At 53.6% G+C, this 17,068-nt stretch overlaps 1 protein-coding gene across 1 annotated transcript in view; it reads left to right on the top strand.

Annotated features, from left to right (window-relative positions):
• The first annotated feature begins 4,304 nt into the window (after window positions 1-4,304).
• MMP17 (matrix metallopeptidase 17) overlaps window positions 4,305-17,068 on the top strand; it is a 66,639-nt gene continuing 53,875 nt past the window's right edge. Inside the window, exon 1 of the mRNA XM_086623587.1 lies at window positions 4,305-4,433. Within this exon, the coding sequence (XP_086479713.1) occupies window positions 4,305-4,433 (129 nt within the window). The remainder of the gene's footprint in view (window positions 4,434-17,068) is intronic.

Raw genomic sequence — 17,068 nt, 5'->3', positions numbered from 1 at the left:
TTGATATTGTAATTTGTGACATGGCTTTTGATTAACATGTAGAAATCTGCCATATTGTCTTTTATAAGTGCTTGCTAAAAATGTTTATAAATATGTTGGGAATTACTCTGAATAGCTTTAGGGTACAGACAAAGCATCTGCTTGTCCATGCATATATAATTATGGACATTGCAGGTTCTTACAGTGCAAGACTGGCTTGGAGGTGCTGTCACAACACAAATGCTAATAACTGATACCTGGGCAGATGGTGAAACAGAGCAGGTATCAGCAACTGCAGAAGTCAAAGGCTGGAAAATCATGGGGGATTTGGCCACCTAAAAACTCTGAGGGTTTTTGCAGGGTTGTTTGTTTGTTTGCTTTGAAAATCTCAGCCAGATCTGCAAAATCGTTCAACTCCTGCCCCGTGCGTGGCTCTGCTCCGGTGCCAGTGGGAGGAAGGTGCATGGATCACAGCCCTGGACTTGAGTCCACACCAAAGCAGTTGGGATGCGAGTGCAGATCCTGAGCCATGAGCTGAAGTGCTTCATCAAGCAGGACTGAGGGTGCTGCCCGTCCCACCTACCTGCCACTTGCTAGAATGCTGTCCCTGAAGCTGCCTTCTCAGGGCCCTGTGTCCGCAGGGCAGAGCAGTGGGTGCTCTCCTCGCCCCCGTGCACACTTCTCCTTTTGCTGCAGGTAGAGGGGGCCAAGGCAGCACTTGGGCATTCAACGTTGCAGATAAAACAGTCCTGACCCTCCAGGAATTCAAAATACCCCTGCATGGGTAAGCAGCTCTGCGTTCAAGAAAGCAGGGAGGCCATCGAGCCCTCACTGACTGAGCTCAGCATTAAAATCCCATCTCCTGGGGTCTTATTCCCATCTGCCATGGAGCAGCTAGTGCTAAACGAGATTCAAAATCTCAGTTTGGTTAGTGCTGCTTCTGAGTCTTGGCTCTCATTACAACATCTCCAACTACTCTGTCACAGTCCTTCCTAACAACAGTTGTTACCAGGAACAGATACAAGACACTCATTTATTCTGTTTTTTAAGTTGCTTGGGGTCATCTGGCCATCTGCTCCACCAAAAACTGCTCCACCCTGGTCAGGGTGAAACTCACGCCTGGTGTGCTGGAGGCAGGAGGCTGTGCAAAGGGGAGCTGGTGGGAAGCTGGGCTTCTGTGCTCTGCTCCTCAGTGGGAGGATGGAGCTGGCAGCTTGGGTTAAGTCTGCTGCAGCGAAACGTTCTGCTGCCACCCAAAACTCTGCGGTTACAGCCCGTGCCTGTATGTAATACATGCACGTGAGAAATAACTGTGGAAAATGTATTCTCTTGCAATAGAAAAGTTTTAATGTATTCTAGATTTGGTAGAAACAGGTACACTCTTACATTTAGTGCCACGGGAAAGAATTAAAGGATTAAAAAAGGATTAAACTATATTTGACATGGAGTAGCACCTTCCATTTGCCCTGCTGTCAATCTGCTTAAAACACCTGGTCTGATGGAAACCGTGAAGATTTTGTCCCTGATGTGCTGCTGTGAGAAAGGCTGACCTGGGAAGTGAAGACAAAATGGTAGCAAGTGCTCTCAAATACTGACCCCTTGAAGTTAAAAGCAAAACTCTCCCAGCTGGAGTGGGCTCAGCCTTTATCTTTGGTCCAACAGCTTCCAGGCTGCCCTTTATCCTTTGTTGCCCTCATCTGCAAAATGGGATTAAAGGTCGGGGTGGAGTGTGCAGCATCTTCCAGAAATGTGAGGAAGGTAACTGAGGTAGCCTTGCTGCTATGGGATGATGCAGCCAAGGCAGGAGAGGTGGCACCATGGATTTGGCGCAGGATGGAGCCCCAGAGCAGGAGGATGCTCAGCGTGGGGACCAGGTGAGCATGCAAACCAAGCTGTGTGGAGGGACAGAGTTCATTTGTGCTGAGCAGTTGTAAGAGAGCCCAAAACCCCTAAAAGTACTCCCGAGCGCTGCAGCATTTGACAGTGATAACCCCAAACCCAGTTTGTGGCCTTTACTGAGGTCAGTGAACTCGTGCTGGCAGTTCCTGCCATGGGAGGTCCATCACCGAAGAAGCTGCTCACCTTGAGGACTGCGGGCTCGTCCTAAACTCTGGGATTTTGAGTCACCGCTGCGCACCCCTCCACAGCTGCACTGCCTCTGCCTTCCTCCCGAGGAGCGCTTCGATCTGCCCATGGTCGTGTCAACCACCGAGAGAAATGACCCCTGATAAGAAGAGATTCTGGAGCTGCTTAGCAGGAAATTACTACATGTGATGTTGCTAAGCAATGTCAGGCTGGCCTGACTGCCCAGGATAAGGCTTCTCAGCTGGAAAACCTGGGAGAGGTCGAGGGGTGTTGGGTGGCTGCTGCTTTCCGCTTGGAGCGGTGGATTTGAGACTAGAGCAAACAATAATCCTCATCTCCTTGGGGCTGGTGTGACAGTTGTCGGAGGTGAGAAGGAGAACTCCCCCAAGAGCAGCAGCAGCTGCGGGATGGACAGGATGAGCTGGGGGCAGTAGGAGATGCACAGAGGAGTGAATCCTGCAAAGGGGAGAGCGATATATGGAGAGGGGGAACCACCCCTGGGAGACGGGGTCTTTGCAGCAAGGTGGCTGTGAACATCTTTCCAAAGTGAAATTAATTGGTGAGTGGGATCTGGCAGCCCCATTGCTCAGCACCTGGGCACAGGGAGCTCCTGCCCTTCGGAACCCCCCCCTCCCTGCACCTGCGGAACCAGAGGCTGGGCCTCGCTGGGCTTTTTAAGGAGCTGAACTTTGCTTTAGTGAGGCAAAGCTCTTGAGATAACAGCTCTTGAGCTACGGCGGTAGCTCTAGTTGGTGAGGCTCTGAGCCCTGTAATCCAGGGTTTTTCCCTCTGATATCTCTGGCATTGGAGAATTAATTTCAGCCCAGCTCCCAGGAACACGGGGTAGCACGAACTTGCCCGCAGGAAGCGAGGTGTACCTGTCAATTCTGTTTAACCTGTTTCTTCTGGACAAAGATTTCTTCTCTCTTCCTGCACGGCTTTGCTCTAGTCCTGTCTGATATTAAATATCTCCAGAAGCAGCTACGGTTCATTGCTGAATTAATCTATTTGTGCAGAAGGTGTCATATCAATGTCCTTTACAATTTTGCCCCAGCAGCATCTAGAAGCAATTTTTCATCTCTGCCAATTCTTTGCTATTTCCATTGCTTATTTATCTTTTTTTTTTTTTCCAAAAGAGTACATTTACAGTTCCCATTTTAAAATAACTTTAAATTTCCAAAGCTGTTGAGTGTATTAATGTGCTAATAGGAAGTGGAGAACACAGATGCTGAGTATAAAGTACGTTTTCACCCTGAACTGGCAGGAGCCGAAGGTGTCAGGGTGTCCCCTGCCATCTGGCCTGTCAGAGCATGTGGCAGATTCACAGCTCTCTGGGGAGGGCACGCTGCAGAGGCCATAGGATCCCGTTGCGCTGTTTATGGGGACAAGCCAGACGTTTATCTCGCTGAGACTGGATATCCCTCGGAGATGCACCAGCCACCCAGCCTGTTCCACAGTGCCTTAGAAAACTCGGAGGATGAGGCTGGTACTTAAAGAAATTGTGATGCTTGGAGAGAAGCTTGTCAGAAACCTGAGGCATTTCATTCAGCCGGACGCAGACACAAGGCTGAGAGGGGGCACAACCCGCCGTCAGGGGCTGACACCCCCCCCCACCGCCAGCCGCAGCGCTGCGCTACGCGCTGGGAGCGCTGCCGGTGCTCGGCGCTGCGCAGCGCCGCGGCCAGACCGCTCTGGGCCCCCCCTCCCCGCCGGAGCCCTGACACCGCCTCCCTCATTAGCATCCCTTCCTCCTCCTCCTCCTCCTCCGCCGCCGCCGCGAGCCGAGGCGCTCCGCCGGCCGGGCGCAGAGGGGTGCATGGCAGGAGCGACGGAGCCGCGGAGGCCCCGGGCAGCAGCAGTCGCCGCCGCAGCCAAACCGCGCTTTGCTCCGCGGCAGCTCCCGAAGCAACTTTCTCACTCCGCGGGGTGCGGGAGCGGGGCGATGTGACCGCGCACCCGCCTCCCCGCAGCCGCCCCGGCGGCGGAGCCTCCCCGGCGGAGCAGCGCGGAGCGGAGCCTCCCCGGCGGCGCGGAGCAGCGCGGAGCGGAGCGCAGCCCCCCCGGCGGAGCGGCGCGGAGCGAAGCCCAGCCTCCCCCTCCCTCCCCCGCCTCTCTCCCCGGCGGCGCCCGCAGCCCGGGGCGGGAGCGCGGATGCGGCGCGGAGCCCGGCGGCCCGGCGGAGCCCAGCGCGGGGCCGGGCCCTGCCGGGGCGGGCGGCGGGAGGCGCGGGGCGCGGGGGGATGCTGAGCCCCGCCGCCCGGCACCGCGCCCGCCGCCGGGAGATGCTCCTCGTGGTCGCCTTGTGGCTGGCGTGGCAAGAAGCGCCCGCGGCGCCGACCCCCGCGGCGGACGACATCACCCGGGGAGTTGTGAGTTATCCGCGACCCCCCCGCTCCTCTCTGCTCCCACCCCGCCCGGCCCTCGCCTCTCTGGGCCCCCCCCTCACGACCTCCGGGCATCGCTGGCTCCCGCGGCGCTGGGCGAGCTCCGGCGGCTGGAACTGCTCCCCGGAGCGCCCACTGCCCGGTGTGCCCCTTGGCAGCCGGTGCCTTCCAGCTCGCACCCCCTTCTCCGTGCCTCTTTACACCCGGTGCCCCCCACTCCCGCACTCTCTGCCTGGTGCCTCTCATTTCACCTGGTGCCCCCGCACCCATGGAAGGGTCCATTTACCCCCGCTGCACCCAGTGCCCCCCTCTCCATACCGGCTGCACGGAGCCCCTTTGAAGACAGTGTCCCCCCTCCCTTGCAGCCATTGCACACACTCCCCACACCCAGTGCACGGTGCCCCCCCTGCACCCACTGCGCCCTGTCCCCCTGCTCCCCAGCGCGAGGACCCAACTTTCGCCCAGCCCAGCATCTGCCGCGTGATGACCCCACCAGCCTTCACACATGGATGGTCGTTTCTCAGGCGCTGAGGAAGGGTTGGCCTCTCTCAAGGGCTCTTCGCCTGTGGTGGAGCCACACAAACTCCTACCACCAAAGGGGCTAAAATGGCACGTTTGGAGTCTGAGCGATCCATGGGGATTGGGACACACTCAGGGATGCGTTAGGGGCTGCTCGGTGCTGGTGGCAGGCGGAGGGCTGACCCTGCTGCGGTGGGTCTGCACAGTGTGGGCATCCTTGTGGTCCTGCTCACAGGTGCTTGCTCGGTTTGCCAAGAGGTGACAGGTTTTAGCAGGCAGCGGGGGCTTAGGTCACGTCCCCGCTGGGTCATGGTGCCAGCAGGTCCGTACAGTTCCACGCTGTCCCCTCTGAGAGCAGAGATGGAGGCTTTTCTCCTGGAGGAGGAGAAGTTTCTTGTAGCTGATACCAGCCATAGCTCAGAGAGGAGGAACCCCACAGCTACATCAAACCTGGGTGTCGGAAAGCTGTCTGCGGCCGTGTGTGGGCAAGCAGTCCTGGGGCTGGACCCGCCGGTTTGGAGAAATTCCCTAAAATTCAGTGAATTTCAAAACGCTGCCAGTGCGCTGCTGTGAAGGAGAGAGGGAGGGTTTGCAGCACGGCAGGGTGATCTAAAGAGCGGGGCTCGCACGGAGCGGTGCGCCAGGACGCTGCCGAGGCTTGGCCGCCAAGCGCGTGCTCCGGCTAGCAGGCTCCTGCTCAAACACCTGCCGGGAAGGACGAAGCGTATCGTTCCCCATCGGTTCCTAGCAGAATAGAAAACGTGGGGAAATTAAGGCACATCTGCATCATTACGGGGCGTTTGCTTTCCTCTATAACCCAGTGTTAAAGCTGGAATGAATATTTCATGCAAACAGCCCGTGAATCGGTGCATTCTGCCCCAATCAATTTGACTCAAACTTCCTCTTTGACCTGCTTTTGCCCTTGCTACCGTACATGCCGCGCTCAGCTTTTACAGGTTAAATGTTAATACTCGAGGGGGCTTATTAGTTATTGCTGACAGCTCAGGCTTTAAGGTACCTTTTTTGTCCTGGACCGGGTTTAAGCAGTAGCTCAAAACCGCGCTGAAGATCTGCGGCAGCCTCGCACGGCAAAAGGTGCCGGGGCTGGCGATAAGAGTGCCGAAGTGAAGTGCAGGGCAGGGGGTTACAGAGCCCGACGTGAAGAGGCTGTTTAGGCTGGGGAGGACGGAGCAGATGATGTCAGAGGGGTGTTTTGGTGATTTCTTGCTGGGGCAAATACATCTCTCTGGCTGGAGACGGCGCTGGTGGGATTACAAAGGGGTTGATTGTAAAGCAGGTTTGTGCTTATGCCCTCTAATGAGCAGCAGGGAGCAGAAAACGCCAGGTATCTTCAGAGGTGTTTGTCAAGAAAATACCCCTGTGTGGGAATTGAGAGCTTTAAGAAGAATTATTTGATATCCACTTTATGAAGCAACTAAGAAATTAAAGATCTGTGATGCATTTCAACCAAATATTTGAAAACTAGGAAGCATGAAACCATGGCAATAGAAAGCCCTGCTAACCTTTGAAAATTATATCCAGCAATTCTCTGCAGTAAATAGAGCACAATGTCAACAGAGCTTTTTACATCCCAAATCCCCCCCCTTGCAGCCGAGAGGCTTTCGGTGCCGGGCAGGACTGTGCCTCCGAGCTGTGTCCTCCGCTCCAGCCCTGTCATAGGTTTGTTTTAAATGAAACAAGTGATGCTGGGCCAAATTAAAGTTCAGCAAAACGAAAGAGGGCTATAATTCAAAGGCAGCTCTTGTTAGAGCGCTGCCCAAAGCAATATAATATTGAATGATTCTCCAGATTTCATTACTAGTGGGATATCCTGCCCAGTTTATAAATCTAGCTTGATTATTAATGTTTTTATTGTTATCCATTAGCTGCTCTAACAAAGAGAGCATAAAATAGCAGATGGAATGGAGCTTGACTCGAGTGTTTCCCTTGAATTTTAGCACATTGCTTTTGAGATTTACTACTTTGCATTTTGCGCTGCTGCCTTTACAGGAAAACCCCTCCTCACCACAGTGCCCAGCGTGCACTAATCGCATCTTTTTATGGCTGTTGGGCTTGAGCGTCTCAGGGGTGCGAGCGGCAAAAACTTCATATGCGTTTGTAGTAACCAGGTAGTAAGAGCTCTCACTTCACTGGGCTTTGAACCAGGTCCGAAGAGAGGTCTGCCCTCGAGTTTTGTTTCTCAGAAGAGCTTAACACTGAAGGTGTTGACCTGGAGACCTGCTGGTTTGTAAAGGAGCTGGCTGATAAATGGGCAGCTCCTGCCCGCTGGGCTGCAGGTGCGGCAGCTGTGTGGTGGGACACGGGGCGCTGGGCAAAAGCTGTGGCTTGGGAGGGACTGATGCCCAAAGCTGAGCGAGCTTGGCCTCAAGGGAGAGGCTTTGCCCTGGCGCTGGGGTCGTAGGCTGGTGTGGTGATGGTGGCACCACTGAGATCATCCCTTGTGGACATGGACTCTGGTGTCAGCGGCTAAAGGACGCAGGAGTGCTGGGAAAGTTTTAGTCTGGTTGCAAGAGCGTGGGTGCAGCTCAGACTAGTGGGAGCTGCTTTTTCTTGACCACATGGTCAGGGGTGATGGAGAAGGTCCGTGTGTGCCCCCCAGGCGTTTCTCCAGCTGGGGCTTGCTGGGCATTCCTGGGGGCTTGCGTATGAGCGATGCCTCTCTCAGCCTTCGGCTCACAAAGCCCGTCTGTGTTGTTACCAGAGAAGTTGCTCCCAGGGGATGAAGGCATTTGCATTCACCAGTAGAGCCCACGGACCCACATCCCCCTCCGCCGCGGTCCCAAGTGGCTCTTTGTTCAGGGCAGGACCCTCGCCTTTGTGGCAGCTTCTCATTTGAATGACAAGGGTGCACTTGTGGGGCGAGCTGGGGTGGCACAGAGCCCTGCGACGCTGTGGGGTGGGCTTGGGGGGGGGGCAGACAGAGGGTCCTCTGTGTCCCCACATCAGGGAGCAGAGGGGTGGGGGGAAGCAGCAGCAGATTCCTACAAATCTGTGTCCTGCTTCTCCCAGGTGCCAAATCTCAAAGCAGAATCGAGCCTGTGCCTGGGGAATGGGCTCCTTCTCGCTGTTTCTGGGCGCTTTCCCTGCCCGCAGAGTTGGAACATCCTCCAGCTGCCGATGCCACATGCCCACATGCGGTGGCACATGCTGGTCCAGTCGCACTCCTGCCTGCCCTAGCACCAGCCAGGAGCTCTCCTAAATTACTGCATCGAAGCACCTGGGGCCGGGCACGGTGTCTCTGGGACATGGCTTACCTCCTGGTTCAAGGCTTGGGATAATTAGGCCTGTTAGAGTGAAATCCTTGTAGGGACATGGGCTGTTCCCTCTGTCAGGAGAAACTACCAGACATGTAACCTTCTGTTTCTGCTAATGGGGAAATTAAAAATTGATGCTCCCAGTTGGAGCTTCATTCAGCCTTCTAAAATGGCAAATCTTTCGGGACAAAATGCTCCATAGATTCCCTAAACAATAATGCATTCGGACCAACAGCGTTGGAGGGAGGAGCTTTGCTTGGCCCCTCTGCCATTAAAGCACTTCATTCCCTTCCCGTATGGAGCAGTAGCCATCCCAGGTCCATGAATTCCCCTCAAGAAAGTTAAGCTACCATGTGGGAAAAAAAAATAATAAAAAATTACTGCTGGTTACATTTTAAGGTACCTCTTGAAGCTGAAGTACAATGCAAACTAAATTGGCTTGACAAAAGGCTGGCTGGAATCTTTCAAATAGACAGGCTCCTGTGAAAGCATTTAATCTGGTATTAAATCCCTGGCTGGTTGGAACCACCACTTCCCTTTCAGATTTGAGCACCCCAGACCTCCAGATACAGTAATGCAATTTCCTCCTGCCTTGGCTGCTATTGTGGGCCCAGCGTGTGAATTACCCAGGGTGGTTAAGCTAAATTACCCGCTTTAATGAGACTCTGCCTTCAGGAAGGGTTCAGAGCGGGTGTGTGAAGCCCTGCTGTCACTGGGGGCTTCTGCATGGTTGGTGCTGGGGATGGAGCAGGTGAACTCCCACCTTGGCCTCATCCTTCATCCTTGGGTGCTGTAGCGAAGCGTTGGGGGGTAGAAGAAGCTCGTGGCTGGCAGGATCCTCCAGCCAGACCCCGCCATCCCTGGTGGCAGCGTGCGGTGGAGCTGTACCTCTGCCCCCTCCTATTGGCCCTAGAAACTCCTGGGGCTCTCACACAGGAGGTCCCTGCCCATATGAGCCTACCTGGCTCAGCCTGCGACGTTTTGTTATTCTCCCTCATTAAACTAAACTCGCACAGAGGCGATGCGAAGCGCGACGCGTTCCCGTCCCCTGCCTGGCATCCCATGGAGCTCGCCCGGTGCGGTGTCTGGGTGTGACATACCAACAGGACCACGTGCGTCAGCCCTGGGGGTGACACGGGTGATGTGGTCACGAAAACAGAGGGCTTGGATGTCTCTGACACCCTGCTTTGTCCCCACAGGTTCGTTAGTGCCAGCGGCGGCGTGCTCTGACTCATCGCCGGGGCCGCGCACTAATTTCTCATTATTTACTCATTGGCAAAAGTGCTGCAGAAACGGGCCGTGTGGCTCCGGGAAAGGTCATGCTGCAGCTGAGGGAACCGTTATTTCTGGATGCTGTGGGAGCTGGCGTGTACCCTGCGTGGGTCTCGGGTCCCAGCTGGCCTCACAGAGGTGACAACGTGGGAGGAAAAGCCCTCGCGTCTCGGGTGCGAATCACCAGCCGATGGTGGACCTGGGCCACCGCACCGTCGCTCTTTAAAGTGTCTCGTTCAGAGCAGAGCTGGACTTGAAAGCAAAGGATTTGCTTTCAAAATACCCTGAGATCTGACAGCAACAGTTCTCAAAATGCTTTCTTTAATCAAAATCACTTTAAATGGATAGATTTGGGAGTTTCGGAAGCTCTCGCTGCTGCGCGTGTGCAGCTGCGTGTGATTTCTTTGTCCCAGATTTTTATGAGGATTGTCTCTGATTTCTGGGTCAGAGAATTAGGAGATTTGATGTTATATTAAAAAAACCCACAGCAAACCACATACGCAAAGTTAAATCCAGCGCAAAACAAAGCAGACGTGTGGGGGGTGAGGGGAAGAAGCTGCCGAAGGACCGGAGAGGTTTGGATAAGGGTAATGAGAAACTGCCTCTGACAAGGAGTTTGTCCAGAGGAAAGTCCTGCCGTGACTGACGTGGTGTAAATGCCGACCTCCGCAGAGGAGTGCGGTCTTCAGAAGGGACTCTGGCACTTTGATTAGCCACAATGATTTAATAGAAAGGAACCCGATTAAATCTGAGGAATTTCCTGCATCAGAATAAACCATATGCACAGAAAATCGTTCTTCCAAGAAATCTGGAGATGATCTACAGCTCCTGGTGGGAACGGTCTGAATACAGTGATTTGGAAAGTGGCAGTATATTCAGGATTTTTTTAAGATTATTTTTTTAAAAGAGAGTTTCTGCCTGTTGACTGTCAGTGGTCAAGCAGAGTCCTTCACGCCGGCTGACATATTATTTCATCCTGACAATATTGATCTTTTGGGTGAACAAAAGCCATTTTACTTCTGCTACAGGGTCCTTGCTTGAAGGTGATGGACATGTTTGGATTATATCATCTTGTCATTTAACAAACCCCAACTGGCATCTCCTGTGGTTCAGCTCCCGGCTGCTGAAGATCACCCGACAGCCCTGGCGCTGCCGTGACCTCCTGGGTTTGCTCTGTGCTTTGAGTGTGTCCTACACAGCCCGCTACACATGTTCTTCTTTAAGAATGGAGGACAAAAGGTTCTTTCATCCACAATACAAGCAGGGCATAAGAGGTCTGGGCTGCTTCATCCACAGGTCTGTCTTGATCTGCAGAGGTCACCTGTCCTGCACCATGGCAGAGCCATTTAACCCCCATACAGCTTCCCCAAGGCCTCCATCCCAAACCACCCAGCTCTGGATTTTTTTTCCATCTCCCATCGAATGCCCGTTGCTGGAGATGGCAGATTACCAAAGGATCAAAAGGAAACTTCAGGGGCTGTTGCCAGACTTTGAGGATCTCGCTGTCCAAGGCTTTTTCGAGGTTGAGGAAGCAGATCTGAAAGCATTGTTGGGACCAAGTGAGCAGCTGAACCCTGGAGGAACCCCGAATGGGATAAAAAGATAGAAAAGGCCGGTGTGTGAGGAAGGGGTTTCCATGGGATCCCTTCTGAGAGGAAAGCCCCCCTTATCTGAGGAAACATACAGCTGCCCATCAAGTGCATCTGAAGTACTGTGAATTCTAGGCTAGACTGCTTGTTCTCAGGCTTTGACTGTCTGTGTATCAGTCAACCCTTCATGAAGATTTGCTTCCTCAGTGAGGTGTTGTGACGTGCAAAAGCACTGCTGCTGATAGTGTGGCTGAAGTACATCTCAGGAGATGGATTTTCGTGTTTCCCTTGAAGTTGAAGCTGTGGCTCCTGGTGCCTGGAGCTGCTGGGAGGCTCTGCTGGGCTCCTCCGCAGCCGCTCTGGGCAGAGTGCCTTCTCAAAGGCCTTTAATTACCAAAAAACATGGAGGTCTGCTTGGATAAAGGGTGTAACACAAGCAAATGCTCCTTTTGTCCTACTGTAGCTCCTGGGAAGTCTGGCTACAAGATCCCAAGGAAAGCACGAGGACCAAAAATATACCATAACTGCTAGAGCCAATCCCACCACGACTCCAGATCTAATTGCCTGTAAGCTCTGGAGCTGATGAATTCAGCCTTTGGGAAAGGGTGTCAGGTCTCATTTATCACTGAGAAAGAGAGAAACAGAGGAGTCTCTCCTGTTTTTCTTGAGCTGGCCATGGGGGATCTCCTCCGGAGATACTACATCCGCTCAACATTAGTTATGTCCTGGCTGGTGCTTGGCCAAGGCTGCGCCTTTGACAGGGCATGTGGTGGGGAGCACAGGGAGCTCCCACCAGCCTGTAGGCTTGTTCCCACCTTGTTACTTATGTTTACTTTGTCATTGCTGTTCCTTCTTCGTGCTCGTAGTGTCCCTCCGGCACATCTGCCAACAGAAGGGCAGTCACTGATGCTGCTCAAGAAGCATCTTTGTTCCTTTGATAAATTTCTCTGCATTAAATTGGCTTTTATTTTCCTTGTTTGTTCTCCATTTTGTTGCTGCTTGGCAAATTCCCCGTTGCTCTATACCAAGCCATGCTGTCTCTACCTTTGCATCCTTCATGTCAGAGATGCATTTTTGTTCAAAAGCGAGAGGAAATTGGGTTCACAAAAGGGAAATCCCTCATACATGTGCTCGTGAAATGGCAGCGTATTTTATATAAAGGCGCAGCTAAAGAGAGCTAGGTGGTTTGGGACTTTTGCCACATGTTGTTCATGCTGCAGAAATGTATCCTCCAGCTCTGATCAATGAGGCTCCGAAACGAGGAATAATCTTGTGTGGTCTCAGCCGGCACTAAAGTGTACAACAATCCAGTTCTTCCTCCTGGGCTGGATGCGTGTCGTATTTCATGACAGAATGACAGCCCCATCAGACGATCTGTTGCTCTTTTGGCATTTCTAATACACCTCGTGCTTTGGTACGTGCTCACTCAGTGTCCAGCAAGATCAAGATAATATAGAGGAAATGTGCTGTCGGGCTCCAGGGTCCCATATGGGTGGTGAACGGGGCAACAGTGATATGAGTCGTCTTCTACGAGCTCATCTGGGTTAAAAAAACTTCCCCAAGAAGATACTAAAATTCTCTTTCTCTGCCTAAAACCTGGAGCACCTTATGTATTTTGACTCTAAAGAGCTGCTTTGCTCTCCATCGAACCACGGCGGTGCCGAGGGTCATGTAGTGGAGGGAGAAGCTCTTGATGTATTTGCCCAGAGTTGCGGGGTGAATACAAATGGTGCTGCGTAGGTGTCGGTGACCGTTTGCGTGTGGTTCGGCTGCACCTTGGCAGGGCCCTAGCAGTGCTGAGTCCTGGCACCGCTCATGACGCTGCTGGGAGCCAGAGGCGTTGGGTGTTTCTGGGAGCTGGGCCTGCCCTGGCTGCAGCTGCAGGATGCAGCAGTCCCAGGTGATGCCCTGGAGTGGAATCTGCCTTCTGGACACTTACAGGTCTTCCGGCCAGCCTCTGGCTTGGGGTAGGTGGGGATCTGCACCTGCTCAGCTGGGCCAGCTCTTTCCATCCATGCTTCTGCTACTGGAGGGTGTGCTTTCACTTGTCTGTCTGTTTCCAGCAAGGTCTTTCCCTGCATCAGGGTTTGCCAGGAGCCTGGCAGCACCCTGCACACAAAGCCCTGTCCCCAGAGGAGCGGCTCCTGAGGGTCCATGCTCCCTGCCTGGGCTGCGCACGGGGATGCGGAGGTTGGAGGAGATGGATGATGGTGGATCCCCCTCCGCACCCGCCGGGGAAAGCCCGTTCTCCTCCCCGAAGCCCCTTGGTGGCAGAGCTGTTCCAGAAAATCCCCTTTCTGAGCAAAAAGGGGTTCTGGGGCTCTCCTGGGAGGCGCACAGCGATCGCTCTCCTGCCGCAGACAAAACCGCGGGGCGAGATCGCGGCCCCGCGCTGCCCCCGCTCCCGGGGCCGCGCAGCCCCCGGGGCCGGGCGGGCGCTGCTGGGGGACACCGGTGAGTCCCCGTCGGTGTCGTGCCGGTGCCCTCTTGTGGAAACTGGGAAAATATCCGGGAAAGTCTGTTGGTGCTGGGCTGGGGGCGGCGGTTGGAAACCCACCCGTGGGAGCAGGGTGGGGTGCTGGGCTCTCCCCCCGGGTCTGCACCGTGCCCAGCCCTCCGGACTGCTGCCTGGGTGCCTTTTTTAGTGCTGTTATTACTAGAGGGTGAGGGAAATGGTATTATATTAGCCTGGGAGGCAGGGGCTCCCAGCGTTCAGATCCTGCTCCTTAGTGCAGACCTTTGGTCACTAAATCACTGCGTGGCGACAGCAGAACATGCTTTAAGTGGACGAAGTTTGCAAAGTGCCTTCTGTGCCTCCTTGCTCTTCCTCTGCCTTAATTGCCCTCTACCTCTCAGAAAATACCAACAGCTGCCCAAACTTTGACTTTGTTCTTGAAATAGCATGCCACGGTGCTGAGCCTGCTGAGTGTTTCCCGTAGCCACAGAGCAGGCACAGACCCACCGTTGCCCATCTCCAATGGCCCTGCTGCTCTCCTCAGGAAGGCATTATGCCACTTCAGCCACCTCCTGGAAATGTCAGTGGGAGAACGTGCTCATGGGACCGCGGTGTGAATGTGCCGGCTCTTGCCTTCACAGCCCAGCACCACCCCTCTGTCACGCTCGGGCAGCTCTGGCCGCAAAGGGTGGTGATTCACAGCTGCCCCGGAGCAAACCTGCTGGTGCCAAGTGTCTTCTGACCCCGCCAACCGCCTCGCTTCCAGGCTCCTTTGTAATAGCTGGCAGAAATCACACTATGCTGCATAGGAAATGTCAGCCCAGCACCGTCGGTCTGTTTTCCATCCTCTGTTCTGTTTTCCCAGCCCTGTGGGACCCTGTGAGCCACATGCCTGTCTCCCACCTCCACCACGGGAATAGCTCAGGCAGTGGATCAGCTCTGCTGCTTGGGAAGCCCTGGTCCCACAGCTTCCCTGACTCAACGTTCTCCTTATCTTCTCCACGTTTCCCTCCTATCTCATGTATTAATAGCCTTGTCCTGAAAAACAGCTTCTGGTTTAAATTTCTAAAGAATTTTAACCATTAAAACAGATCTGTCTCCTCCTGCATTTTCCAGGCGCTTCGCAGCCGCTCCTCCTTCCATGCTTTCCTGGAAAGCAGTGTCTATAGAAGCCCAGCCGTGTTGGCAGAGGTCATCAGTGCCAGCCCAAGGCAGGGGCTGTGCGTTGTCGGAGACGAAAGGGAGCCAGAGTTGTGGGAGCTTTGTGTCGAATTCACTGGGAGTCCTTGGGGTGACTCGCTGTCCCTCCTGCATCATGCCTGCCTGGGCGATCACAGATACTCATTTTTGCTTGTCTATTTAGAAGAATCAGCTCTCTGAGCAAGGACATCTGCTTTTTTTGTAGCTCTGGGATCAATCTCTCAGCCTCTGGCTTATGTAGACCCATCCCATGTCTGAACCCTCACAGTTCTGAATTCATTTCCTTTTGGTGAGGGACAATATTGCATTTTGGATGTTGTGTACAGGGAATTCAGTCTTTGGAGCCAGGCTTGCTCAGAGGCAGATTTGAACAGGGACGAGGAGCCGAGCCCTTCCTTACGTGCTCAGAGAGGCTTGGATCTTATTCAGAGCCAAGAGATACAACTGCAGAAATTTAATTAATGTTGCAAAACCCTTTAAAGCAGAGTTTCTGGCGAAACTGCCAGCTCTGCTGTGCAAGCGAGTAGGGTGCCTGAGCAGCCTCCACGGGGATCCTTCACAAAATAACAAATGTTTCTTTGCCCGGACGGTTGCGAGGACAACGAAGGAAATCGATATGGCACACTCTCCTCTGCCGGGGTAGCCTTGGAGCCTAAAAAGAAAACTAATTGGCAGCCAGCTCCCCAGCACATCTCCTTGGGATCCTCCAAAGAGCTGGAAGTTGTTGAGGAGCAGCTGGGAGCAGGGTGATGTGTCAGCTTAGACGGGCTGGGGAAGGGCACAAGGTGTTGCCATCGTTCCTGGGTGATGAACCGAGGCTGGTTCAGAGCCCTGAGCGGGCGCTGGTGCAGAGGAGGTCATCTCGGTTTGCAAATTGGCCATATATTGTGTGTAGCAATAGAAAAGAAGTGACCACCTGCAGCCATGACTGAGCCTGGAGAAATAATAATAATGAAGGCAGTGACAGGCGGATTAAAATATCATAGAATGGTTTGGGTTGGAAGGGACCTTCAAGATCATCTAGTTCCAGCCCTCCTGCCATGGGCAGGGACACTTTCCCCTAGATCAGATTGCTCAAAGCCTCATCCAACCTGGCCTTGAACACTTCCAGGGATGGGGCATCCACAACTCCTCTGGGTAACCTGTTCCAGTGTTTCACTGCCCTCATTGTAAAATATCTTCCTTAGATCTAATCTAAATCTCTTCTCTTTCAGTTTAAAGCCATTGCCCCTTGTCCTATCACTACACACCCTTGTCAGAAGCCCCTCTCCAGCTTTCTTGTAGGCCCCTTTAGGTACTGGCAGGCTGCTAGAAGGACTCCCTGGAGCCTTCTCTTGTCCAGGCTGAACAACCCCAACTCTCTCAGCCTGTCTTGGTAAGGAAAGGTGCTCCAGCACTAGATATCTTTGTAGCCCTTCTCTGGACCCACCACGAAGATGATATATGCACCTAGTTGGTTCCTCCATGAGGATGAGAGGGGCAGAGGGAATTGCTCTATTGAGACAATCTCAATACCTCAATTTTTCAAGGGCTTACAGGTTTCCATCCACAAGGTCCTAGAGGAGGACTCATTCCTGGTGGGGCTACCATGCCGTGGGAACAACATCGCCTTCTGCTGTGATCATATTGTCAAAGCCCAGATGGGACAGGCTCAAGCCATCCGAAAAGGAGGTGACCAGAACTGGCCCTTTTTTGAGGACTGCGCAGAAACAGGGGTGTTCAGCTGAGGGATCACTGCCGGTTCCTGGCTTGCCTTACCTTTGAGGGGCATAAGGGCCTGTTAGCCAGAAAAAAAGGGAGATTCTGCTCCTCATTAAGAAGCATAAAAGAAATTGTTTGTTTCTATGGCATCAAAACAGCTGAAGGAAGCTGGTGGACTCCAGTCTCCCCGGGCCTGCCTTGCTGGCACGCAGCAGGGCGGGAGGTAACCTCGGCAAGAGCAGCGACCGGAGCAGCTGCAAACAAATCCTTTAAGGACTCTCCTGACATAAATAAACATGGAAAATAAATGATGTCCCCGGCACTCTGCCCTCAGCTGATGGGAAACAAGCTGCATTAACATAGTAGCTCAATAACCTGGAAGAGCTTCAAAAGAGACCTGCTCACCAGCCCCAGGAGAAGGGGGAGCGCTGCCGGGGAGCGCGCGAAACAAGATTATGAAACGTGGCAGAGCACGAACCGATGGGGTGAGAAAGTACTCGAAAATTGATTTGTGAGTGAGGATGGTTTTCCTACGAGGAAGAGTGTAAAGGAGAGGTGTCTGTAGCCCGTGGTGGGTGTGCAAGGTGAGGGCAAGGATGCCGGGTTTGT

Source organism: Tauraco erythrolophus, chromosome 19 (assembly GCF_009769465.1).
Source record: "Tauraco erythrolophus isolate bTauEry1 chromosome 19, bTauEry1.pri, whole genome shotgun sequence".
Classification (NCBI taxonomy): domain Eukaryota; kingdom Metazoa; phylum Chordata; class Aves; order Musophagiformes; family Musophagidae; genus Tauraco; species Tauraco erythrolophus.
The sequence above is the reverse complement of the archived record's forward strand: the minus strand, read 5'-3'. Positions and strand labels throughout refer to the sequence as shown.